At 38.3% G+C, this 27835-nt stretch overlaps 1 protein-coding gene across 1 annotated transcript; it reads left to right on the forward strand.

Annotated features, from left to right (window-relative positions):
- The first annotated feature begins 614 nt into the window (after positions 1-614).
- On the forward strand, positions 615-27817 carry porb (P450 (cytochrome) oxidoreductase b). Its single transcript, XM_042486298.1, has 16 exons — positions 615-693; positions 4201-4388; positions 12303-12351; positions 13349-13477; positions 14481-14633; positions 16441-16565; positions 18174-18263; positions 18839-18937; positions 19258-19374; positions 19515-19633; positions 21057-21238; positions 21423-21572; positions 22035-22302; positions 23048-23193; positions 24290-24375; positions 25360-27817. The coding sequence occupies exons 2-16, from the start codon at positions 4210-4212 to the stop codon at positions 25502-25504; spliced, it is 2037 nt and encodes a 678-aa protein (XP_042342232.1). The 5' UTR covers positions 615-693; positions 4201-4209; the 3' UTR covers positions 25505-27817.
- Positions 27818-27835: the final 18 nt, after the last annotated feature.

Consider the following 27835-nt stretch of genomic DNA (forward strand, 5'->3'; position numbering starts at 1 on the left):
TAATTCTGTCATGGTTTAGGCTGCTTCAGATACTGTTTTTTCTTCTGAAAAAAAATAAAACGCTGACTCAAAAAAAAATGCACTTAAGTAAGTAAGTACCAAAATTCTTATCCATTGAGCACACGTAAATTTTGGGGTTTTGGGGGTTAAAGGTTTTGAGTTTTTGCTCAAAACTTTGAATGCAGGCAGAAAACCCTCACAGTTTGTTGGGCTGTGTAACATGTGTCCGTGGCTCTGTGAAGATAAACACGTTTTAAGTTGAAGAGGACACTTTTGATGAGTGTGCTTTTCGGTGAGTCGGAGACGCACGGTGTGTCGTGCTGGTTGGATTACATAACCATGACCCTTTGCCTGCTGCACCTCGACAGTTATTTATTACAGCGTGTTACATACGCGCGGCGATATTAGGTAATGCCTTTGTGGATCGGTCCATGTTAAGACACGTGATAAACTTATTACGGCAAAATTAATGCGCTTAGTTTGGACAAATAATTCATATAGAAACGTCTCTTTAATAAAATACACGTGTGTAGCTTTTAAATAAATTAAAATGTGGACAGATTATTTTTTTGGCATTGAAAGTGCAAGAATCCCCCCCCGCTAAAACGATGCAGTTGGTTTGTTCCTACATGTCGTAAAGTTTTCTTCCGCGTTGAGCACAGTGTGAGCCTGACACAAAGAGGGGAGGCGAAGGTAAGATCAACACCAAACTCACATTTTTATTGGTTTCATGTCAAGCTGTTGTCTGTGGCAGTCTGCAGGAATTACAGGTTTGCACCGAAACAAGAACATTAAAATACAGCTTTTAATTTTCAGTGAAACATCATGTTAAGAGAAGTGCTGACATCGGTATTACGCAAACTGTGGCTAACGTGTATTGGGAGCAAGTCACGTCCTTAACATGTGATTAAAGTTGGCAATACAAGTTTTGTACATTTTAGGCAACACTGTTTGTCTCCTAATTAAGCTGTGTGTCTCTACAGTATTTGTTTTCAGCCAGTGTTGTCACGGCCCAGGGAATAGTCGGGGCCCAAAGTCCTCTCCCTTTGGCTACATTCCTAATTTTCCTTGTTTTATTTGACGCTAGTGTTATTTTCTCAACATCAGCCATAACTCAGTTCAGTATTAATAATTAAACTGGTTTCCACGTTACACGTGTAACTTTCATACACGCTGTGGGTAACCGGTGCCACTCGGACAAGTGTTACACAATGCCGGTATTTGCTTAAAGCAGAATAAGTGGACTGGATGACCTCTCGTAAACCTCATCCATGTCTGATTTCATTGATCATTTCAGTGGCATCAGATACTGAAGCTCTTGTCACTTGGCTTTAAAGGCGATTAATCAGTGTATCACATGACTTTGAATATGTGTTAATCTGTAGTTGGCGCACATACAGTAGATCTAGTGTGTCTGTCAGGTATGCGGCTTCACATTTTTCATTTATATTATGTCTCATATCGAAAGGGCTTACTGTGTGTCAAATCAACAAAAGAAAAAAATAAAATCAGAAATTAAGTCAAAGTCAGATTTATTTGTCAATTTCTTCACATGTACTTGACATACAAAGGAATCGAAATTACGTTTCTCACTATCCCATGCGTAGACAGATATCAGACAGGACAGGGCAAACAGTAAAGTGCACAGGCACAACAGAGTTAAAAATAGAATTAAAGAATTAAAAATATAGTCTATATAACAAAACAAAAGAAAAAAAAAACAAGAGCAAAAATAGTAATGAGTGTAATGAGTTCATTCTTAAGTTGGTTATTGTCAAAATAAATAAATAGATAAATGCCTGTATTGCTGTTAAGTTATGGTTGTCTGTTATTCAGTTACTAACTGTACCAGACAACTTAATTTACTCATTCATTCGAACCATCTATCAAGCATCAGGAAATAAATTACGGGGACCTTCATTCTCAAATGTTGCTGAGCCTGAACAAAGAGGTAACAAACAATCCTTAGGCAAACCTTAAAGAAGGACAAACAGGATAACAATATGCAATCGGTTAAAATAAAAAATACATTTATTACTAAACAACAAATGCTAATAAGAATACCTTATGGTTTAAAGTTCAATTCAGGATAATAGATATACTTGTATTGTTAAAAGTATTTACAGTCAATTAGATCTGAAATAAAGCATTTAAACACCCCCAATGGTAGCAGATGATTCCATGTACAAGCTGCTCTGTGGCTAAATGACATTTTTCCTAGTTCAGTTCTGATAATAAAAAAATTGCTACACGTACATATATAAAACTTATGAACTTGCCAGGAGGTACTTTTGTTTCCTGTTTAGGCTGCTAGTTGAGCCTGCTGGGGATCACTAGGCGAAGAAGTCGACATGGATACAACAACACAACATACAGGATAATATCAAAGAGAAGCTAGGTGTACTGAAAGTGAATTTGGGTTTTTGCTTTTGAGACAGACTATAATTTTGTTATAGCACCTAATAGCACTCTGAAATCTCCTTTACATTTTTCTGCAAATTAATTGGCCTATTATTGGCTCATTATTGTTTAGGGATGAGAATCAGCAGAGGCCCCATGGTACAATATGATTATTGTCTCTTTAGTCATAATACAGTATTGTGATTTTTAACCCTTTATAATCCACTGAGTATTGGGATTATATGTTGCGATATATTGGTATTTATCACTTTTTTTAACTGTATATTATCTCCCTAAAGGAAAAAATGGACAGCATCCATTCAATCTCATGAGATTACGTTTTAAGATAAAGTTTCTCGCCTCAGTCATTTTTGTTGCAGCAAAATGTTTCTAGTGGACTGAAAAAGCAATTGATTTTATTATTCTACTAGACTACCAAAAGTTTAATTTGTACTTGCAATAGAAATCATTTATTTGATTAAAAAATTGATACCTCCCATCCACGTGTCAGTACAATATTGCCACACAAAATATCTCAATACTATACTTAATCTTTTTTTTTTCCTCCACCCTTAATATTGCGGATATATCTTATCTGTGCCAACTAATAAAAAAAAAAAAAAAGAAATCTCAGTAAAGAAGTGCCAAAGGTGTGTTCAAGGTAATTTATAAACAATGTAGCTATTGCATATTTTGCCAGTTAAAAAGCACAGACACATTTATTTTACAAAAATAAAATGTTCTGTTGTACTCCGCTTGGTCACAATTCTATAACAAAATTAAAGTGATCTTTATCAAAATATTTTTTTGGGCAAAAAATTATTAGCCAATATATTGTTATCAGAGTTTCTAAACTCATAAATATGGTTTTACTTGTAATTTGTTTTCACATGATAATCTAATCACAAGCCTTGAAGTTATGCTGACTTGTGTACCTATGGGGCTGGCACACAGGTGACTGTAAGTCAATGGTTGAAGTGGTTTTCCTTATCTGTCACTGAGTCAGGAGTCTTGTAGTGTGTGTAAGCCTGTGCTTTGGTTGAATTAGTGTGTACATGGCTACGTTGGTCACACTGTTCTCTAGCTGTGCACTAGCCAGCCTACAGGAATCAGCGAAATTGGATCTCATTGTTTTCACTCCTTGAACCAAATTGAAACCTGAGAGCTCAGAACATGAAGTCCTCTCGTGCTCAGTGTGAAAAGAGCTGCCATCGTTGATGCACGACAAGAAATTCTTCACGTGTCAAAAGCAGAGGGTTACAGTGTTATAGTGCGTTGAGCCAATTGTCCAATACTGCTTGCACAAAAGCTGTCATTGTATGGTATGGCATGTAGAATACCACTCACATGTGTTACTAATCATATTGTTCTGTGCATCGTTTAAACCAGTTTTATGCCAGAGACCCTTGTTTTCTTCAGATGCATTTTAACTGTAGAACTGAAACAGATTTTTAAAATGCAAATGCTAAATCACAGCTTGCTTAATCTTCATAAGAGGATGGTTACGTTCCAAATAAATTTGCTGAGTAGTTTTTTTGATAAGTCTTTCAGTTTGTGCAATAGTTTAAAAAAAAAAAAAAAACATGCCTTCCCGACAGCCAAAAAGCTGACTATTGAATCTATTCAACAGTCTGAAGGGACTTATTACATAATAGCATTATACAGTATTTAGTAATAGAAAATATATGGCTCTCTGATAAAATTTGATTAACCTTCTGTCAAATAATCAAACATATTGCATTATTCAAGTTTTGTATGGTTGACTAATTTAACGGCCCTGTTCATTCTGTCCCTGCGTAGAGTGTCAATATGGCAGACATGGACGCTGAGACCACCACCCACACCGAGCCCATGGTGGACGAAGAGGAGCCTCTTTTCAGCAACCTGGACATTTTCCTCTTCTCCCTGATTATTGGCCTTGTCATTTATTGGTTCATGTCCCGCAAGAAGCCTGAGCCCATCCCCGAATTTAAGAAGCTTGACACACCGTGAGTGTCCATAACAGTATACCTTATTTAATTTTATAAATATTTGAGTATTACTAGATTACAAATCAGACCTGACAACATATTTACATGAGTAGTCACCTGTGAGTGTGTGTGAGTGTGTGTGTACACTGGGTTATAGGTTTGTTTGCAGACCAAGAATGTTTTTTCATTTGCTTTAAAGTGAAATCTGTTGCCTAATTGTGTATTTGTTATTAAGTCTTAAAGGTACAAATTTCTGTATGCTGATCTGGAGTTGCACATGTTTCTCTGCATTGGAAGGAATATTTTCATAGATCACTGAAGAGAGTAGGCGGTGTGGTAATAGGCATATTTTTCAATTTTCGTCATTGGACATGGCTTATAGTTCAGCAGAGATGAATGGTGAATAGGTTTGAGTTTTGACAGCGATTTGCCTGTGCCATATTATATCAAGCAAAAAAAAATATCATTAACTTAGACTGAAACAAGGTGTCACTATATGGTCCCTGATGTAAGTGTGTGAGAGTGCACAACTTACGGCTTGTAAATGTTCCACTAGGAGTGACCTTTGTTTTCGCTCCCCATGTCCAGTGCTTTAGCACAGTCTCCCTCCTCTCTCTCCCCGTCTGTAAGCCTCTGTTATCTGTCATGAATTGTCAGGCGAATAATTGCAACTAACAATGAAGTTTTCTTTTTTGATTCATTATATGCCACACAGAGGTCAGGTTGTATTTGGCTTTGCAACAAAACCTACATCCAACTTATTTTATTTTATTTTATTTTTTGGGCCAAGGTGCAGTCTGAACAGATGAGTTCTCAGTCTGTGACAGAGGACGTGTAGAGTTTCTGCTGTCCTGATGTCAAAGGGGAGTTCACCATTGTGGAGTCAGCATAGCAAACAGTCTTGACTTTTCAGAGTGGTAGCTGGGGCCCCTTCATATTGAGGGAGTAGTGAGCCGATTGGCAGTAGCAGAGCGTAGTGAACAGGCGGGGCTGTGAGGTTTAACCATGTCCTGGCTGTAGGATGAACCATTCCCAGCATGATGGTTGTTATGTCCTCAGGGTTTCAGACTGGGGAAAAGACAAGATCAGTTGAGTGTCATCTGCGTAGCTGTGGTAGGAAAAGTCATGTGAGTAAATTACACTGCAACTTGGTGGAAAGAGAATTATGTAATTTGAAAAGCTAGATGGAAGAGCAGCTCAAACATAAATTTCCCCCAAAGCTGTGATAGGCACTAATGCACCTGTAGGAGAGACTCCCTGCTATAAATCAGGAGACTCTTTATCGGTACCTCTCCGTCATTATCTTGCTGGGATTACAACAAACTCACAGGAGCTGAAACGGAAGAAGCTGCCCAAAAACAGTCAGTATGTTGCCATTTAATTGGTCTACTGTACTTGTCCCAGTATACAAGCACAGGGGGAGAATCGATTTATTTAGGGATTTATTGATTTATTGACAGCAACTAGCTGAAAGGTGGAGGTATGCCCTCTTTCAGCTAGTTGCTATATACCCATATTATTTATACAGTCTATGATATGGACCACATCACAATCACAATTGTTTATTTACAATAACTTCAGGGTAAAAGCTGCCGTATCATGTACATATAATCAAACAGTGCTGAGCAAACTCTGCCTTCATTGATAAGTTTTTAGCCACCTAAAAAAAATCTGTCAGTTTAGTATATGCTTTGTTTACAGTATTTTTACTTCTTTACCTTGCCGTAAGAAAGCCCTTACCTTTGGAGATTTTAAGCTGTTATACAAAAAACTGAACCCGTTTTGCAGCATCCCTTCCCCCTCATAAGTAACAGTCCCCATCCCAGCCAATGAGGGAGACCCATGTGGTTACTTGGAGCACGTCTTAAAGTCTGACTGAAGTGTCTACATAGTGGAGGGAAGCGCCTTTCAGCTGCATCATCTTGGTGTGTTTGACTTTGAGAAATTGGATTTAGTCTGATTTCAGTCGGACTCACGTTTTTTATGTAATGTAGAAGTCCAGTTTTAGTCAGACTAACACAGTAATTTGACTTTCTCTAACATCATGTAGGTGAGGTCCAGACAGCCAATCTGTCTTTCTATGTTTTTTTTTTGTCTGACCAGGTGATTAAAACGACTAAAAACACAGAATAAAGCAGTTTCGCATCACAAATCAGTGTTGCACTGATGCCGTTTGGCATCTCAGAAACAGGCTGCTTTGCCACAACATGCTCATCAGTCTTCTGATAAGTTAATGTGTGGTCACCTTTTTCTGATCCAGACATTCAGGAGGCTTTTCTAGGAAACTCAGTTATCTGCAGAGGTCTTTTCCTCTACAAAACAAATGCACCAAGTGATTCAAACCACTAAATAAAGCACTTTCACTTTAAAAATCAGTGTACAGTATCCAAAGTGAAAAACATAAACGGCCCCTTTTTTAGTCAGTGTTTGGTTTGTCTATTCTGGGCTACTGTAGAAACTGCAGTGGGACATGGCGATCTCCACAAAGAGGGACACATTTCCTATGTAGATATAAATGAGTAACGCTAAGTCAGACTCAAAGGGAAAAACACAACAGTTCTTATTTTCAGGTGATTATACACTAGAATATCCGTACTTAATATATTAATGTTATCCTTAATGACTGCAGTCAGCTCAAATAATTACAATCTGCTCATCACTTATCAATGGAGTGGTGGAGGCTTGGCTCAATTTCAGTGGACTCCTCTTCTACTGGCCACTTTTTAGGTTCCTCCCCACCCACACCACACTTTCTTTGGAGACCAGGGTAAAGCCTCGGGCCAGCAGCAGCCTCACTCGCTGTGTGGCTGAGGTCTTGCGTGGTTGTTTGAATAGAGACAGTGTTGGAGGGCCGAGTGGGGGAGATCCTGACCATTTGTGTGAAAACAGAAGGTTGGCTTGAAGGGGGGAAAGACCCCTGTAGAGCACGTTTTGCTTTGGGAAGAGTGTGCATCTGTGGAGGGCGGGGAATACAGGAAGGGAGCACAGAGCTGCTGGACTCCCCTCCCCTTAAAGGGAGCAGTGATTACCTAACTGTTATGAAGGGGGGCGTAGTCTTCCATGTCTTTCCTGTGCTTTTGTTTTTGGCCCTGAACCCATTTTCAAAGTTCCCTGGAGAGCAAGCGAGGTGTGCGAGCCAAGCTGCTTTTGTGAGTCCACTCCAAAGGTGGAAAGTTGAGGCAAAAGACAAGCAACCCTTTCTTTGCCCTGAGTTACTTTTTTTCATTCTTCTTTCCCCACTCCCATGTTTTTCTTTGTGTGTGTGTGTGTGTGTGTGTGTGTGTGTGTGTGGGCTGAGCTGCTCCGCCATTGGAGAAAGGCCATGTCACAAATGGAATCCTTTTATGATAAATGAGGTTGCTATAGCAATGACATTCCCCTCTCTCCTCCAGTGAGATGGGGGCGGGGGATACTTTAGAAGAAGAAAAAAAAAAAAAACTACCATTCACAGCTCTTTCCCCCCTCCTTCAGCAGTCTGCCGAGGAGTTGCTCTGATAACCAGCCAAACGCTCAGAATGGATCTTGTAGACTTTTTCGTTCCCAACACCTTTCAGACCGGAGAGGAAAAGGGGCGGGGATGAGGAGGAAGGCATTTTCAGCCCGAGAGTGTTTCAGTGTGTGTTTGTGTGAGTCAAAAGTGTGGGTCTGCAGCTCGACTACATTTTATGGGAAAGTCAGTTTCCCACCATTGTGTTCTCAGCGGTTGCCAGACACTGACAGGGCTTGTAGTCTGTGTATGTGTGTGTGTGTGGGGAACAGACGCTGCTGGTTTCAGAGAGCAGCACAGGAAGAGGCAGAGTTCAGATCGTGTTGGAGACTCAAAGGTGAAGGCAGGCAGCTCTTCCAAACCCGCGAGTGTCCAGCTGCCTTTCTGGACTGGTCTTATTTTTCCATCCTGTGGTTGTGGAGTGTTGACGTCCAGCTTTTGATTTCGAGCGTGGTGATTCCCGGTGTGGCCTAGCCAGTGGTGCTAGTGGCAGTGGGGAGCTACAGGGCTGCATGCCATGGGCTGTGTCTTCTCCCTGCCAGAGGACAGGAGAGATGCTGCTGAGAGGTCAGTAAAGTGTTTGAAAAACTTCTCCGTCTAAAGCACAGTAAGAGGTGTTTTTTTAAAAAAAAAAAATTACGATACTTGCTTGAAGTGGTCTTAAAAATTTGCCACCAGCTATTGTTTAATTTTAGTGTTTAGTTTAAATGACAGAGATCACATGTGGGCGTTGAAGTTTTTGAATGACGCCTGGTACAGGGTTCCCGCAGATCCTTAAAATGTCTCAAAAGGCATTGAAAAATTGATTTAAAGATAAGGCTGTAATTGGTATTAAGTTTGTCTTAAATCAGTCTTTTAAAAGACTTAAAAATGCTAAGACGTGGGAAGTAGGATTTTAGGAATCATTTTTTTCTGACATGCATTGTAAAATACCAAAAAAATTAGCGACTTTAAAACAAAAACAAATACCTCCAGCTTTAACATCACTAAAAAAATGTTTTATTTTACAATAAATATTTGGGCAAATTTCTCTGTTACCCTGAGTAATCGTTGTAGGTTCATGTATTTTTTTTTTTGTAAAAAATGCTCTTAAATCTAATTCTGAGTGGCTTTAAAAAAAGTCTCAAATCTCACCTGCCTTAAGCAGTTGAAACCATGTGGTAAGTGATTTGTACAGTAACTTGTGGCTTGTTTCTAAAATTATCTCTACAGTAAGAGCATTCTGCTTGTTTCCAGCACACATTGGCGAGAAAGTGGTTTCAAAAGCCATACAATGTTCCCAGTAGGTTATGTAAGAGATGGTCATGAAATCTGTTTGACTACAAACATAATTTGATTATTAGTTCTCCCCCCCCCCCAACACACACACACACACACACATGAAAAACGCGTCATTTTATTGTAGCATCATAAGATCGCCTCTGTGTTTGAGCGCAGCAGAGCAAGACTGAACTGACTCAATGTGCTGGTTTGAAAAGCTTCCTGGATGGACGAATGAATGGAAAGTTAGACAGTAAATACAGATGATGAGCTCTAAACCATTTGCACCACACTGTAAATTGTTGAAACAATGACTAAATGCCAGCATGCATGAGTTTGTATTCATGTGGGAATTGAGCCACTGCAGGAAGGAAAAGGTGCTCAAGATTATGAGTCAATTTGTATGTTATGAAAACTGGCAGTTTTAGCAGATTACTGTAGTCTTGATTTAGGAATGCAAGCATTAAAAATGTAAGATATGCAAAGACATCTTTGCCCGCGTGTATTAATGTTGCCCAATTTCAGGCTGCAACTAGTATTTTCACTAATGATGCATCTTCAACTATGATTTGTTCCCTTTTTTATAGTTTTTGTCCTTATATTATTTGTTTCCTGTTTATTCCCTTTAAAACTTTGTACTCTAACCTATAAAATTCCTGATTGGGCAGTTATTAACGGTCATATTGATCCGTATCCACACAAAATGTTTCTCACAATATCATTACAGTTGTTTTTAGAGTTACACAATCAATTAAATAGATATCTTTTGCTGAATGATCATATTTTTAAACCTTTTATTGTATGATTTTCAATATAATAGAAACAGTAACAGCCGTAAATATCTTTATAAATAGAGAAAACAAGTCCTAGGACTTCAATTTAACCAGTTGAATAAAATATGTATACGCAGCGTTGCTGTTACACTGTCAGTCCATTACAATCCACTACCCAAATGTTTGAGTCTCATTCTTATTGGAGAACATCAACCTTTTGAAGTAAAATACTTTCATCAACTCTCTACACAGATCATATGACGGTGCGCAGCCTGATTTCCACATAGGTAGAATAAGTTTCCTTGCCCCAGCCATACCAAATGAAATGGCCTGAGCTTCATACCTGTTTTCCAAAGGTTTTGCGTTTAATTTTACACATGCCCCAGGCACTCTGCAGATAGATTAGATTCTGAACTGTTGTCATCTGGCTGTTTTCTAATGATGAACAGAAAATCCTCCCCGCTGAGTGACCGTGAGGCAAACAGTCTTCAGATCCTGCTAAACCTGTCGAGAATTTTTCAGCTTGGAGGCAAAGATTTTAGATTTTATTCATGAATTTACGCGTAGCTTCAGAGAGCAGTCCTTATTAACCACGGGGGCCCATTTTTATGGCATGTTGGGCATCAGTCCCACATGCCTGCGCCCTGCGCACCGCTGTTCTGTGGCTGGTTCTTAAGGTTGTAAATTGTTTGACTAAATGTATGTTAGAGGTCAAATATAGCAAATTAGTGTGTTGTCTTTATTTCTCTGAGCTTTATGGCTACAGCCTTGTTGCTTTTGGATATGGAAAATCGGAAAACATTCATCTGGCCTACTATTTCTGCTTGTTGCCTTTTCATTCCTTTTTCAGTGCAGGCAGGATTGCAGCTGTCCACTTGGAGCTTTGATGCTGAATGAAGCGGTGCTGCCTTTTATTCAGCTCGATAATAGATTTGCTTCCTTTTTTATAAACACCGTGTTTACGCAGGTTGTTTTGATCTTTTCCCATCCATTAATTACTTCCTGGAGTAATCTGAATCAATATTTTGAGTTACCATGGAGTGTAACCTGAAGTAATCACAGATCAAGCACTTAACACATTTTTATATTAAAACCTTTAATGCTTATGCTTAGTACGTGCGTTCGTACACACTGTTAATATGACTAATGCTCGTATGGCTGCTGAGTCACTGCTCTGTTAGGCTCAATGACCAAACAATTTCCCTGCATTGCCCAAGAACTGTTGCTACACATTTAATTGGATGCAGATTATTCAAATCCATAACTTGCAATTGTGAGATTTTTTTCTGACATTATTATATATAACATTATGGCAAATTAATGAATGATTTACAAAAATCAAAATTCCTGTTTAATAAAACATTAAACAATACATAAGATAAAACTCTTCTAGAGCAAAAAACACACTTCACCAGCAGTTATTGTTTTAGTTTTCAAAGGTTCTGTCTGCAACATTCAGAGCATTAATTAAGCAGCAAACCACAATTTGCTTTATGAAGACATAGTCGAGTAATGCTGTCCTGACCAGAATATTAAGTAAAGCTACATCTGTGTGTGTGATCCGAGGTTGTTTTAATAGACAGTCCAGCCGCTCTTGCATGTTAGTGCATGTGTGTATCCCAGAGGCTAGCTTGTTGCCGCCATGTTGCACTGCGCTCATATAGCAGCGACCGCGGGACTCGAGACACTGTCGTTTTGGAAGCATAGCGCTCACCCTTTGGTTAACACTGTTGGCTCTGTCAGCACTGTTGCCGTTGTCTAGCACTGTTAGCTGCTAGCTGTCTGCTGAGCCAACTCTATGATGGGAACTGTGTGCAGACAGTTCTTATGATCTGAATTTCTAATAGATCCCCTTTAATGAAAGAACATGTGGAGTCATTAACTTGCCCAACACACAATTTACAGTTCTGGTCGTATTACCGTGACAATGCAATTTCCCTAAAAGCCAGCAAAATTTAATTTGACTTAAAAACCAGTTTTACTCTGTTTGTGAGTCTTCTACCTTGCAGATGGGCTTGTTTTAGCTCGTGTTACTCTGTCTGTAATGGTATTACCTGCTCCTGTCTCATGAGTCATTACTCTCTCACCTTTTAAGCTAAAATTTAAGCTAAATCAGTTGTGCAGTAAAGCATCTTTTTGTTGATCTTCCTATCCCCATTCTGAATTAAGTGTTTAAGTGTTCCATTTCTGTTGTGTGGTTTGAAATGTAATCTGTGATCTAGATATTAACAAAAGGATCACAAAATAGGTGTATATTTCCAATGAAGATGTATGACATAAATTAAACTCAGATTTATACACGCTTGACATTTAATAAGGTGTTTAAGTTATAAAGAGTGCTTCCAGGTTTTCTCTTTGTATGTATTTAGTCTTAAATTACTTAATAATGAGTCAAACCTGTTTTTTTTCCAGAGCACCCACCACAAGAGAGACCAGTTTCATTGAGAAAATGAAGAAAACAGTGAGTGATGTTATTTAATCCTTCCTGTCACTTCTGCTTTAGTTGTGTTCTGTGTCAACTGTCTCAGGTTTCCGACACAGATATATTCACCAGGAGCAGGTTCGTTGCTGTTGTTCCAGCACATTACTCAGGGTTTTTAAAAGAAGACTGCAGATGTACAACATTAAACAGGGCTCTTCACCAGGTGGTGATTGACCTTGAAGTTGTTTTCTCCAGTAAAAACCTGTTTACGGCTGTGCAAGGCAAAGCACTCCAGCTGAATTGTCATGTTTTAGTAAGTTAAGTTGTCCTTCTCTTTGGGGTTTGGTGGATAAAGTTAATGATGGCTGTAATGGTCTTTCTGCTAATATGATTACACCGTTTGCAGCTGTAGATTTAGAAACACTGCTTTGACTTTGATGGTCCTCTGTTTTCCAGGCAGCCTTGAGAAAAGCCTTTTGGTCTGGAATCATGTGGTTTTGCAGCAAATAGTTCAGATACCATGATGGTGGCAGAAAAGAACTTTTGTCCTCAGTGCCATTTAATTTTGTCTCTGTTTTTCTTAGTTATGAATCATCATAGCAACACTGTAGGCAAGGATAAAGTATGTCATGATTCTCACAAATACATGTACAGATGTAGCTGTTTGTTTATGGAAAGACAAGCTGTACGTTGAAGAAATGTTTGTTTTTTTTTTTTTTTTGTCTTTTTGCTTTTAAGTGAATTTCAGCTTATTTATTTATTTATTTGTTTATTTTTTGTTTTATGCAGTTTTGGTTTTTATCATCTCCCTGCAGTGATGCACTAGTCAGTAATGCCAAATTTCAGGATTTGGGAGAAAATACATCCTGAAAATATTTTAGGTAAATTACAAAAGATCTACTGCAGCTGTAGTACTTGTCTGTGTTTGATAAAGCAGCCTCTCAGACATGAGAGATGGGTCAGTTTTTTATTATAGTTGTCAAAGACAGCTTTTACATGCCCCAAGTCAATGCTTCTCTGCCAAAATTTTAACCAGGGCAAGAACATCATTGTGTTCTACGGCTCCCAGACGGGCACAGCAGAGGAATTTGCTAACAGACTGTCCAAAGACGCTCAGCGCTACGGCATGAAAGGAATGGCTGCTGATCCGGAGGAGTACGAAATGGTAATCTGCATCATTGGAACAACACACAAACCACATAATTAAAATTAACACAAACACTCCTCATTCTTTTGGATATTTCTTATTACAGCTGACAGTTTACATTATTACATTTATGACAGTGGAAAAAGTGTCACTGCAGTGCTGAAGACTGAAGAAGTAACTCAGTTAACATCTCAGTGGTTATAATCTGATTCTGCTGCATTGTTCAGACATGAGACCTTTTATTATGATAGTTTACATATCCCCTAGCAGATTGTAAACGAGCCAGTTTATAACAAGTGCCAGAGGTATATCATCTTGTATAATTATATGTTCACTGTGTTGAAATAAAACCTGCCCTGTCATGTGAGTCCATCAACACAAAGACAGCACACGTTCAATTCATAATGTGTGCGCTATTTCAGGAACAGCAATACAAAGTGCACAATAATGTGACCTCAGGCTTTATCTAAGGATTTGTTGCAACACTGCTTTGAGAACCAGTATTGACATACAGTATATAATAAACCTAGATTTTTTTTTTCATGTTTCATAACTGACATGTAGTATTGGATGAGATGTCATATCAGAAATACAATATTTTTACCAAATCCCTCAGTATTGATATTACGATGATAATATAGTATTGGTCTTTTCACAAAATATTTACAGATAAATAAATCTGATAAATAATCATCAGTATTACTCATACATTGACTAAGTGTGTAAAGGCAAATAATAGAACAACTACAAAAGTCCAATGAGTTCAGAAAATTACATCACTTTACTGTAATGCAGCCTTTAAAACCAGAAAAATCAAACATTTAAGATATGATATCCAAAACCTAATACGATATTGAGTCTCATCCTGGTATTGATATAATATAGATATATTGCCCAGCTCTGCTTGCATTTTGATAATTGGGAAACTCTTAAGACAGCCAGACTGATTTTAAAGACAGCTTCCTTAATTATTACTCATTTCAGTGCTCACTGTCTCTGATCGTGATGTCTCATGTTCCAGGGGGAGCTTTCCCGGCTGTCTGAGATTGAAAACTCCCTCGCCATTTTTTGTATGGCCACGTATGGTGAAGGAGACCCAACAGATAACGCCCAGGACTTCTATGATTGGCTGCAGGAAAATGATGATGAAGACCTCTCTGGACTAAACTACACTGTGAGTCTTCATGCTCAAATTTTCTGTGCATAAGTCTTTCTCATTGTAAGTGTACAAGAACGCTGAGAATTGTCTAAATTGTTATAAAATGTTAGTGCATTGTGTTGGTGTTGGTAGTGCATAAACATGTTCTCCATTTAATGAGTACAAAAAAATCAATACATGGCATCTGTGTATCGATAAAATATGCCATGCAAGATATCGTGATGCTTTGCCGTAAGTTTTTTCCCGTCCCCTAATGCTAATGTTGTTTTAAATTCACAGTTATTCTATCAGCTATTTTTCCAGTAAATTGTTTTATTGATACATGAAAAAACAGAGAAAATTGCCACAGTATCATAGAGCTCAGTGTGGTGACATCAAACCCAAACCTGATTTTAAGAACCAAAAAAAAGACTAATTCTCACCTTTAGAAGCCAATAAACATTTGGCATTAGAAATGACCTCAACTAATAACATTAAATCAAAAATAGTTGCTGATTAACTGTCTGATGATGACTAATGGGCTCATTGTTGAAGCTGTGGTTTCACCAGGTATTTAAGTTAATGTGAGCTTAATTGACAGACTTAATGTTTTAATATTTGATGAAAAAACATTCAGTTTTTCAAAAAATACCAAAGGTTTCCCTTTGTCATAGGCTGGATTTATGTTACTCCTGTAATGAACTCAAAGCATATGAGTCACATACATGTAAATTCACATTTTTTTCACTTTGCCGCTTCACAAACTTTTTTATTTCACAAACCACGCTATGTCAGTTTGCCTTGTCAGTCTGTGTTGCTGACGTACAGCACACAGGCTTCACTAGCATGAGCTGCGTCAGGCTTTGTGTGCATCATGAAAGACAGTGCTTTGTGTGGTGTGGTGTGTTGTGTTGTCTGTTTTGTCTGTGCTTGCTGGTCATTGTGTCATTGTTAGGGTGCAGAGTCCCTAAACTCATTTGTGTGAAGAACTTGACTGTGGGAAATCGAGTTCAGTTCTTCGGAGCAGTTTGTTCTTCCTCCTCTGTTTCATCTGTTGTCTCTGGTCTGCATCAGAGCGACTGCACACATCACAGTCACAGAGCGATGGCCCAGGGTTTATCATTCAATAAGACTTGTACGGCTGTATCGAATAGTTTTTAACTTTAATTATAACAGAAATTTAAATTCTTAGTCAACATTTGAATACTGTGCAGCTTTTTTTTGCATGTCTGTACATTCAGTTTAAAAACAGTACAGTATTTGGCTACACTCATAATAGCGTTATACTTTTTGTAGAATCGAGTGGTGGCTGCATAGGATTGTTCCTGACTTCAAACATATCTAATAACTCCAGAGCACTGTAAAGTTAAAAAGTAAAAAAAGAAAAAGACAAAAATATAAATGTATTTCTGTCCAAAGTTAACAGCATCTTTTAATCTAAGGAAATATTCTGCTTTAGTCCATACATGTTGGTATTGAGCCTTTTAAAAAAAAAAAACTGTATGCTCTCCTGTTTGCTGCACACAAATGGAGACACACAGCTGTATTAACGGAGTGGTCTAGCAGCTGTATACATTTAATTATTAAGGAAAGATGATTTAATAAAAAAGACTAAGTTGTTTAATCCAATGATTCACTTTCTTGAAATTGAGGACTTTGTCCTATAATTCTTAGCCTTGTTGTTTCATTTTGTTCACACTTAAAGTGAAAAGCAGCAGAACATTTGCATTGGTTAATTGTTAACTGTTAACTTTAAGTTCACCGAGTACTTTTATTCCCATTTGAAAGTCTTGTTTGTTTAAAATTTTAGCCAAAGTCACATACTGATCTGTTCTGTCTCCAGGTATTTGCTTTGGGCAACAAGACTTATGAACACTACAATGCAATGGGAAAATACGTTGACAAAAGGCTGGAAGAACTTGGTGCCAAGCGCATCTTTGACCTTGGCTTAGGAGATGATGACGGAAAGTAAGTGACCTGTTAATCTTCTGAGCCGAAAAAAGAAATGATGAATCAAGTTTAGAGGTGTTCAGTGCAGCACAATAACAGACGGTGTGGACCACAATCAGCCGAACCAACACGTCCACCTCTTTTGTACACAAAATTCTTGAAATGTACTGAAACATTCATGCCTCGAGGATTTTAACACCGTGTGAAACCACTCTCACCTGATCAACTTGTCATAATGTGTTATTTCATATTTCTACTTTTACCTTAGTAAACATTTTGACCTTAAAATATAACACATATAAGACACATATCAGGGGATATAATAATACAAAAAAAAAAAAAATCAGCATGTTGGGACCAGTAGCAGGTCTATACTTGTTATTTTCAAAAGACAGTCCATCATCTTTGAGTATTCAAAGGTTGGGACACATGTTTGTCAATTACCACCAGAAAAATCCAAAATCAGGTGCTGGGTGCTTCTCTTGTGCCAATTTTTAAGGGCCAGTGACAGGTTGTTCTTGATTTGGCTGAGCAACCTTAACCATCACCATATAATTGCCTGAAAGTGCGGAGCTGAAACCTCTATCAGACATTGTGTTCTTTAAGTGTGTCTTAGGCCTAAAATATTATCTGTGGGACGGATGAAAGGCTCTCAGAAGACTGACACTAAACTGATCAACTTCTCCTACATATTTATCATAGAGTGATAGTTACGGGGGAAAAAAGGATATCTGGTGGCTGTGGTTGGTTGCTCCTCATCACATGACATTTGGTGAACCTTTCTGCCCCAGAAGTTGAATTTTGTTTATCTCAGGCTGTTGTGCCCTTAAAAAAAATCTTAAGAAAACTAATTGTGTATTTTTTAGCCTTTTGCACCAGCAACAGCTGTGGCCAGAGTCGTTGTGTTTTCGACTGTCTGTCCATCCATCCTAAAATTCTTCCCTCCCATTCTTGTAAACATGATATCTGAGGATGCCTTGAGGGAATTTCTTCAAGTTTGGCACAAATGTCCTCTTGGACTCCAGAATAAACAGTTAAGATTTTGATGGTCAGAAAGGTCAGGTCACTATGACCTCACAAAACATGTTTTTTGCCATAACTCAAGAATTCATACACCAGTTATAAGAAAATGTCACACAAATATCTAATAGGATAAAATGATTAGGTGTCAACTTCACCATGACATAATAATGTTACGCTAACACACGTTTCTGGCCATAATTCAGCGTCATAAGTATAGAGGGGGGAGACGTTTGGTCAGACACTGAATTGGTGGCTATAATCTTGGGTGTCTCCCTTGACACTGTGCTGATTGATCTTCTGTGCTGTTGGGTTGAAGATGTGTGTGCAGCATTTACATTTTGATATATGTATATCTGCTTAATACCTTTTTATTGAAATTCCCTCCAAATCTGAACTATATATTATATGAGTCTAGACAGACATGGATGTAAACTTTAACTTGACTGGATGGCGGAAGCATATAACTGTGTCTTAGTCATTGTAATTTTCAATTATCTTTTGTGAAATGAACGTGGTTATCATGATAAATATACAGTCTAAACAGTGGAACAGTTGTTAATTAAAATATTGTTCTCCGCTGACTGGCCTTGTTTTGTCTTTCAGTCTGGAAGAGGACTTCGTTTCATGGAGAGAGCAGTTCTGGCCGGCCGTCTGTGAGCACTTTGGAGTGGAAGCCTTAGGAGATGAATCGAGGTTAATCCACAAATAATAAATCATTTCACACACACACATATATTTATATATATATATATATATTTATATATACGTATATTTCACTTTTTGTCTACTTTTCAGTAATATTAGCCGGCCATATTTAAAGTTTGGCTGCGGTTCCTTAAATAGATTTTCTACATGGACCTTTAGCTGAGGGAGGTTTTTAAAAAAAAATAACCACAGACTGAAGTTATATGGTTTTCACCACACAGTGATTAGCAAATGTGACTAATCGTTCACATCGGCATCACATGCACTAGTGCTAAAATAATACTCCACCCAAAGTATTTTTGTAATGTCCATGACTTGTTATATTATGATAAATCAGGACATATCTGATTTCTGATCGACCCCACACACCTGTTGGTGAAATGAACAAAGAATATTTTTTGAGTGTTTTTAGACCTAAGTGGGTGTGCATCATCCTAAAAAACAATAACAAGTTTGTCAAATTTATGGCAGTTTTTATTTTATTTCATCAAGAATATAACTTATTTTACTTTGTATGTATGAAGGGTTTTAGGAGGCTAACTTGAAGTTATTTTACATTACAGCATACGGCAGTACGAGCTTAAGGAGCACTCTGACATCAACATGAACAAAGTCTACACAGGAGAGATTGGGCGCCTGAAGAGTTTCGAGGCCCAAAAGCCGTGAGTACTGTAGCAAAGACGCAGATCACAGCCAAAACTCATTCATTATTAGAGTCCTGTCTGCTCATTCATTGCTCACATTTCACCCACATCTAAAACCAACACTGAAGTTCACCAACGGTCACTTTCAAGAAATGAAGCTTTCTGCCCCCTAGTGGACATTAGAAGCACATTTCTAAAGCCTTTTTTAATCAAACATTAATAATTAATTTCCTCATAGAGTGAGAAATCTTTGTTGGAATGACATTTTACTTGTCTTTTCTGATTATGTTCAACCCTTTGTAATTACATTTTTACATGTGTTGCTCTTTTATTCACAGGCCCTTTGATTCAAAAAACCCTTTCCTTGCACCAGTCACTGTCAATCGCAAACTTAACAAAGCTGGTGATAGACATATTATGCACCTGGAACTGGACATAACAGGCTCCAAGATCAGGTGAGACTGGTTGGATATATCTGTTGTTAATTGGTGGATAATGCTTTTTCATTCACTAAATGAACTCTTAATTCATATTCTGTTTTAAGGCTTTGTGAATACAGTTCAAAGTCTGAATTTGTCATCTCCTCTGATTTCAGATATGAGTCAGGAGACCACGTTGCTGTTTTCCCAACAAATGACTCTGCGTTGGTGAACAAACTGGGACAAATCCTTGGAGTGGACCTTGATGTGGTTATCTCTCTAAACAACCTTGATGGTATGGCATTGAAAGCCAGGCACACATTGACTTAACTAGCTCGTCCCTGAAACCTTCTCACGAAAACCTCCCCCGATATCTGCACGCAACATCTGCAGATGAGTGGTAGATTGTTATATTACTGCAATTTCATGTTATTGCTGTAATAGTGTTGACTTTTGTTACGAATTAAACATGCTTCTTGTTATCACAAAGGTCACCATGTACTTTGTAGTGGCACAAGAGATAATTAAGGCAGCTCAGTGTTAATTAACATTACTGAAAATGACAAAATGCTTAATGGGATAGTTCAGGTTTTTTAAAGTAGTTATATAAGGTATTTGTACTACTTACAGTAGAGCGCAGATGGCACACTCCCAGTTTGGAGAAGCAGGCAGGAGTGAACAGTGTACAAATGGCGACGGAGGCAGCAGCAAAATGTATTTTAGCCACTTAAAAAAAGCTTTCCTACAAATAAGAATTCAATTTAAGTCGACACTATGTAAAGAATATTTTTACCACTTAACATTACTGCCAGACACCATGGTCCTTTGCTCAAATATTTTCTCTGCTGCAAAACTTCTGTAATCCTTTGAATAGCTCTCTGTCAGCCCGTAAAGTTTTTCTTCTGTATAGTCGAGTTCATGAAGTTATCCTCTTGTCTCCACAGCGGTCAGAATTTTGTTGTTGCTGTCATAATCACTCTTTTTAAAATATTTTTCTTATATCTGTCATTTTCTCTGTAAACCACTGAAAGTCTGACTTAGTGATCTGTTGTGTAACACAGTGACAGTTTTGCGTATGTGTAGGAGTACTGAAGTTTTATGGTTTAGAAAATGTAGTGCCAAAGGACAGAGGCTGTCCTAGTGCAAGGTAAATTGGTAACATCATCCTCAGTATAGCGCACACTTAAAATGATGTGGATTTTTTGAAAGGTGGAACTTGTTTTTGGTGGCTAAAATATGTTTTGCTGCTGCCCCCATCCACAACAGTACATTGCTTAGCTTCTGTGTCGGTAAACCTCCAGTTTGGAGAGGCAGGCCGTGTACTGTGGGTAATACACTGACTGTGGATAAGTTTCTCAAACAGCCCCACATCAAAAAAGCCAAACTATCTCTTTAATAATGTAACTTCTGCACATATACATGTACTATATGACCTTCAATCAAATAGGAAATTAATCAAAGCACGCTTCAGTTCAGGTGACTGGAAGATCTACAAAAAAGAATAATTAATGATGACCTGTAATTTTGGTGATATACTTATGTGTTTTGCCCTTTATACGCATTTTTAAGTTTTTATTTAACATGTTTTTTGGGGGGGTTTTAAGGTTTTTGGGGGGCTTTTTTGGCCTCTTATTTAACATGTTTAATTCAGCTGACCATGCCATAAATGTAGACAGTTCTAGATACCAAAAAAAATTATTTATTTATTTATTTTTCAGAGGAGTCCAACAAGAAGCATCCTTTCCCCTGCCCCACCACCTACCGCACAGCGCTCACTCACTACCTGGACATCACACACCCTCCTCGCACCAATGTCCTCTATGAGCTGGCACAGTACGCCTCTGAACCCAAAGACCAGGACAATATGCGCAAGATGGCCTCTTCTTCACCTGAGGGCAAGGTCAGTGCCAGGTGGACATTAGTGTTAGTCTAGATTAAGTTTAACCTGGAATTGAGAGTCAGCATAAAAGAAAACACACAGAGATGTAACTGCAGCTGTGTTTCTATAAAATTAACTCTTTTCTAAATCCATCTACACCTCTTATACTTCATGTTATTGTCTTTTTGCTGCTGCCTCTCTACAGGCACTTTACCAGAATTGGGTGTTGGATGCGAGTAGAAACATCCTCGCCATCCTGGAGGATATGCCCTCTTTAAAGCCTCCCATAGACCACCTGTGTGAGCTGCTGCCTCGTCTCCAGGCTCGCTATTATTCCATCGCTTCCTCCTCAAAGGTAACTTCCTCCAGACTTAATTTTCACAAATAGTGTTTGATATGAGTATAAGCAGCAAATATGCATAGAAATGGTGGTGACATCTATACACCGTAATAAAGAAGTGGAAGTGGACGCTTTGACGTCACCCATAGCTATTGTGGGCCACTGCTTTGAAGTCTCAGATTTTTAGGATACACATATTTAACGCCTCTAAATTGAGCCTTAATTTACAAAATGAATGTCATGCTGTAATGCAGAAAACTTGAAGCTAGCAGCTGAGACTGTAAACTCATCAGGGAAATGTTTACTGAGGTAATAAATCAAGCAAGGGCCCTTTTTTTCAGAGTCGCCCCCTACAGGCTATTATAAAGAATGCAGGTTTAAGGTACTTCTGCATTGGCTTCACTTTTCAGACCTCAGAGGCGACATCCTCTCCTTTATGGTCAGATCTGAGAGTTAAAACTCTCCTGTTTTCTGTAGGTTCACCCCAACAGCATCCACATCTGTGCAGTAGTGGTGGAGTACGAAACCCCTACTGGCCGCATCAATAAGGGAGTGGCCACCAACTGGCTGAAGAACAAACTGGTCACTGATAACGGCCACAAGTCCACGGTTCCCATGTACATCCGCAAATCTCAGTTCCGCCTGCCCTTCAAAGCCACCAACCCAGTGATCATGATCGGCCCCGGGACAGGAATCGCTCCCTTCATGGGCTTCATTCAAGAGAGGGGCTGGCTCAAAGAGCAAGGTATTTATAGAAACTCTGTGTGTGTGTGTGTGTGTGTGTGTGTGTGTGTGTGTATGTGTGTGTGTTGATGTTGTTATTGTTGTTATTGTTTTTCTGACCTTTTTAAAACCTTATGTCTCTACTATGATAGAATGAAGAGGGAAAAGACCTCCACATATGTTTGTTTCATTTCTGTCCTTGTGTATACTTCACTACCTCCAAAAAGCATAAAACAACAATTTAGGATTAGTCAGTGCTTTAATAATCTTAATTCAGTTGTTAGCTTTCTCAGTTACCTTAAACACAGATCACTAGTTAGTTACAGGGGAACCCGTCATGCTCATTTTCAGGATCCTACTTGTATTTTAAATTTCTACTAAAAGATGAGCCCTCATTCTGTCTGTGCTGGAAAACCTGTAGTCACTGTCTGTGAAGGTGCTGTTTAGCTCTTAAATATAATTATTGTCTCTTGACGTGTTATTTATAATATGACTCTATTTTTTAGTTAATGCATTTATTTTGTTGTCTTTGTTTCCCTGTGTTATGTTTGCTATGCTTTTATTTATTGTACAGCACTTTGGTCAACTGTTGTTGATTCTGTATGTGCTGTGTAAATTTGTTTGGATTAGACTGAAAAATAAGGAAAAGCAGAATATGTCCCCATTAAGTAAGAAATGTCAGTGTGTTCAAAGCATGAGAAATCCTTAAAGAGCCTGGAGGCATAATCAGCACGAAAAAACATCATTTTTTGTTTGTTTCTTTTTAGGAAAGGAGGTTGGAGAGACAGTGATGTATTTTGGCTGCAGATATAAGAACGAGGATTATATCTACCAGGAGGAGCTGGAGGAAGCAGAGACGAATGGAGTTGTAACGCAGCTTAATGTTGCCTTCTCCAGAGACCAGGAGCAGAAGGTACAGCTGTCTACCTGTGTGTGTGCGTGTGTCCCTAACAGCTGAAAAGATGACCTTTGTTATTTAAATATTTGAACACTGTTTTTGATCAAATAAAGATTAATAATTGTAATATAATAATAATAATAAAACGCCTTTAAAAACAGAGTTTTTTGACAAATGAGACAGAAGCAAGAGTTTCTTGTAGAGGCGATATCACTACGAGAGCCAAACAATAATGCCGAACTAAAGTCAGACAAAATACAGAGATAGAAACAATTACAAAATAAAAATAAAAAAAACAATCTATACCAATAAGAGTAAATACAATTCAAAGAATATAAGCAGTAAACACGGAAATAATAGCAGTAATAGTAGAATTAAACACGATCAATAGAGAATAAAAGTGTAATTAAAAGATAAACTAAAACAGATTAATTAAAATAGACATCACATAACAAATCTATAAAAATGGGTTTTAAAAAGTGATTTAAAATAAGTCACTGAGTCTGCACACCTTATCGCCTCAGATAGGTCGTTCCAAAGCTGAGGGGCCCTGATGGCAAAAGCACGGTCACCTTTAGTCTTAAGCCTCGACTTTGGAGCGTCCAGAGGGGCCCCACCGGAGGATCTAAGGCTGCGAACTGGCTCAGCATTTCTGTTATGTAACTTGGAGCCAGACATAGACGAGTTTTAAAAGTGATCAGTAAAATCTTATAATCATTTCTGAAACAAGCAGGGAGCCGAAGGAGAGAAGCCGGGATTGGGGTGATGTGATGTCATCTGGTATTGAGGCGGCAGAGTGATTTTTGACTGATACCAGAGAGGAGGGAGTTACAGTAACCGAGTCTGGAGAACACGAACGTATGAATGACTTTTTCCAGATCTCAGTGTGAGAGCATTAATTTAATTCTGGAGATTTTTCTTGGACAACTTTTTTGATATATTGGTTGCTGATTAACTTGAGTCAAACAGTGAATTAGAGAACAAATGTAAAAAATATTGTATATTTATCTGCGTTTGTTGATAAACCCTTGATTGTTCATGTAGTTGGAACTTTTTGATCACATGATGCTCATATGAACAATGTTTTCTCTTCGCATTTTCAAAAATAAAGGTGTACGTGCAGCATCTCCTGAAGAAAAATAAGGAGGACATCTGGAGGCTGATACACACAGACAATGCTCATATCTACGTTTGCGGGTAAATAATACATTTCACCATCCAAAAGATTCACACTGAATGTCACATTTTCATAAAATCCCAAATTTTATAGTTTATTTATTTATGTTATGAAAGATTACTGATTTGTCTGTTATTGGTACACTTGGATTTTTGCTGGTAATTTATGACCATTTGGTGTGATGACGTTTTAAGTCCGACTTTTTCTTGCTTCTGACAAAATCAGTCATGTTTATTATCTATTCTTTTTATTTTGGCTTGTTCAAATTTTGAAGTTTAATGATGTGAACAATTTCAACAATGATATCTGCGCTCCCTTCAGCACCAAATGGAGCAGCAAATCATGAAGACAGTTAACGTCGGGAGGCGTAAGGATGTGAAAAATTGTAGATTCTCTTGGTCTGTGAAAAAGGAGGAGAAACTGGTAGAGTTGTGGAGTGAACAAGAGTTCGTATTTATTTCAGGGTGCATGTGATCCACCAACCGGCATTTATTTTTAGTGAGAAATTTTAATTTTTGAAACAGTTCCCTTGTCATTACAGTCTCCTCCCACTAAAATCATGCAGCTAACCACTGGAGGCTGGTAGTGAGCTGCAGTGACAAAACCCGAATGTAAAGTCTGCACATTAATACAGTATATCTTCGTGGATTATATTGATGCTGAATCGACAAGAATACTCTTGACACATGGAGCCTTTTTTATCTTGTGTTTCTAATGTTATGTGATTTTGTGGACACATAAGGAATTGTTAGAATATCCGATTTTTTAAAGGGAGTTTGGCGTAATATCTTTCACCAGGATCAGGATGAAATATAATCTGAAAAGAAATCGAGTTATAGTCTAGCAAATAGTGACCCTGCAAGATCTTTGCAAAATATTATTGTGCGTGACTTAAAAAGTCACAATGTCGGTATGTGAGAGTATTTCAGAATTCACTCTTTTAAAAGTCTTCTTTAAGTCCTTTAGTGTTTATTGGACATTAACTTATCTCTTTCCTGATTTAGGGATGCAAGAAACATGGCTAAGGACGTGCAGACGGCCCTTCATGAGATAGGAGAAGAACTGGGAGGCATGACGCGCACTCAGGCCACAGATTACATCAAGAAACTGATGACAAAGGGACGCTACTCACAAGACGTCTGGAGTTAAAGAGCCTTAGTCTCACTACTCAAGTAGTGTTTTTAAATTTTCTATTTTTGCGGTGTGTCTTGTTTATTCAGGACTGAATTTAAAAAACATTTAACCCTTGTTCATCACCCTGGTTCAAGAAAGCTACAGGTAGCAGAAGATCGTGAGGCAAGCACTACCTCAGCAGGTCGATAAACACATTCAGCAGGTTAAGTCTGTATTTTCTTTGTGTGCTATGTTATGTATCTGGACCACCAGTCTGTGTGTCTGCTGGGGTCTTCACTTTAAGCCGTGGTCTCAGAGCAAACAGCCCCGTACGGGTTCCAGAGACCATTCAGAGTCTCTGATAAAAATTAACGAATTTGTGTAATTGACTCTGTGCGTTCGGGGGTTGGGTGTCGGACCCCGCTGGCTTTAAATTCCTCTTTCTATCATGCAAATTCAGCAAAGAGTCATCTTCATTTTCAGATTTAAAGTGGAAACAGGCAATTTTTCCTCCCCCTATAGCATTTCCAATAGGTATTATTGTTGGCGTTGCTGTCGCAACAACAATCTGATTTCCTCAGAGTCGAGCAGTGGGGCCTTTTTTCTCTTGCCGGGCAGAGTTTTTAACACTTACTTTGATTGTTCCACTGTCCCCCATTTCCGCTCCTGGGAATAGTGACTGCAAAAAAACATCAATGACATCAATGCTGTTTGGTAGCCGGGGATGGCTACAGAGGAAAACAAAAGCTCTACCCTCTTCCTTTTTTTCAATTGTTTTAAAGATTATTTTTCTGGGCTTTTATGCCTTTAATTGGATAGAAAAGGTGAAGAGGGGAGCGAGAGAGAGAGAGGGGGGAGGCAACATGCAGCAAAGGGCTAAGGCTGGAATCAAACCCACGGCTGCTGCAGCGAGGACAAAGCCTCTGTACATGGGGCGTCTGCTCTATCCACCAAACCACCGGGCGCCCCACCCTCTTCCTTTTTTGGTTGCACAATGGTTGACATACTTCCTTTGTGCTTTGTGGCCTTTGTTTTCCCTGGAGATCGTACCTGGCAGCAGAGAGAACTGCGTAGTGAAACCAGACTTAAAGAGAACCACTCTAAACGCAGAGGGTGTCATTATTTAGTAGCTATTACATTGTGCAATCAACATTTACTCCATAATGATGACTTAAAGCCATAAAACTTTGTCTATTTCCACTTTTATCTTGATTAGATTCATTTTTATATGAATGAATCAACCGGAGCAGCTTTACAGACAGATGATGACTCGGACTGGGTCAGGGATTTGCTGTGCCCCACATCTGGATGCACATGACATAATTCCACTGTGAACTTTCACATTTGAATAAGAAATGGAGAAAGCTCCTTCATTTTGCCATAGTGAGATATTTGTAGCGTTCATCTAACTGATTAACGGACTGTGGACATAACATCACATCACTACAGATCATATATCGAAGTGAATCTAAGGAGCGTTGTGTGTTCCTGTTGCAGCGTGAGCACTCAGAAGTTTTAGACATGAAAGGGTGATGACTTCAGTTTTTCTCGGAGCTGATCATGTCGTATTTTTGAAAGTACTTACAATACATTCAATGTTTTAGAAAATGTGTAAAAAATTTTGTGAAGAAAATATTTGATGTAACAAAATAGGTACAATTACATTTACCTTTGTATTTTGACAAGGGATTTTGCCTCTTATGCAGATGTTGCTGTTCATTTTAATCAGTAACGGTAACCTTTTGAGAGGCACAAAAAGTGGTGCAAAGGGTAAGATCATTTATAGAAAAGAACATTAGATTAAATACATTTTATTTCCCATAAAAGCCTGCCTTCAAACATGACGAAAATGAATCTGTTGGTACCCTGTAAATTTTGTAAAATGTTAATTGAAATGTTGGCCTTCAAACCGCATCTGGCCTCCCGAATGGTGGTTTGTTTTATATGCATCTGACAGCAGAGGAGGATGAAGAGTTTGTCACATGGCAGTAACACTCAAACCAGACAGTCACCTCCATTTGATTATCTCTATTTTTTCTATTTTATTTTGTCCAATCATATATGCACCACTACATAGAGAAGATGCACAGACATATCAAAACATTTTGTCTCAGCATCTCTGTCAGTTTTCATCTCAGTATGTTTGTTAGAATATGGTGAGTTTGAGGAGTTAAAAGTGCAGCCTGTGCCTTTTTAATACTGCCTTATGTATTAAGTTAGCATTTAAACCCTGACGCTGTTTTTTCTTCCATGCTTATCTTGTGATAGCAAGTCACTTTACCCAGTACTGTCACTTTTTTTGTCATTCCAATTTGTGATGTAATTATTTGATTTTATCAAGGCATGCATTTTTTATGAATAAAATTT

The sequence above is a fragment of the Plectropomus leopardus genome, chromosome 5 (genome assembly GCF_008729295.1).
Source record: "Plectropomus leopardus isolate mb chromosome 5, YSFRI_Pleo_2.0, whole genome shotgun sequence".
NCBI classification, from domain to species: domain Eukaryota; kingdom Metazoa; phylum Chordata; class Actinopteri; order Perciformes; family Serranidae; genus Plectropomus; species Plectropomus leopardus.

Coding starts and splice junctions, on each gene's coding strand:
- porb (XM_042486298.1), top strand. CDS start 4,210: ATGGCAGACATGGACGCTGAGACCACCACCCACACCGAGCCCATGGTG. Junction 19,634..21,056: donor CTCTCTAAACAACCTTGATG/GTATGGCATTGA, acceptor TTTATTTTTCAG/AGGAGTCCAACAAGAAGCAT. Junction 23,194..24,289: donor CCAGAGACCAGGAGCAGAAG/GTACAGCTGTCT, acceptor TCAAAAATAAAG/GTGTACGTGCAGCATCTCCT.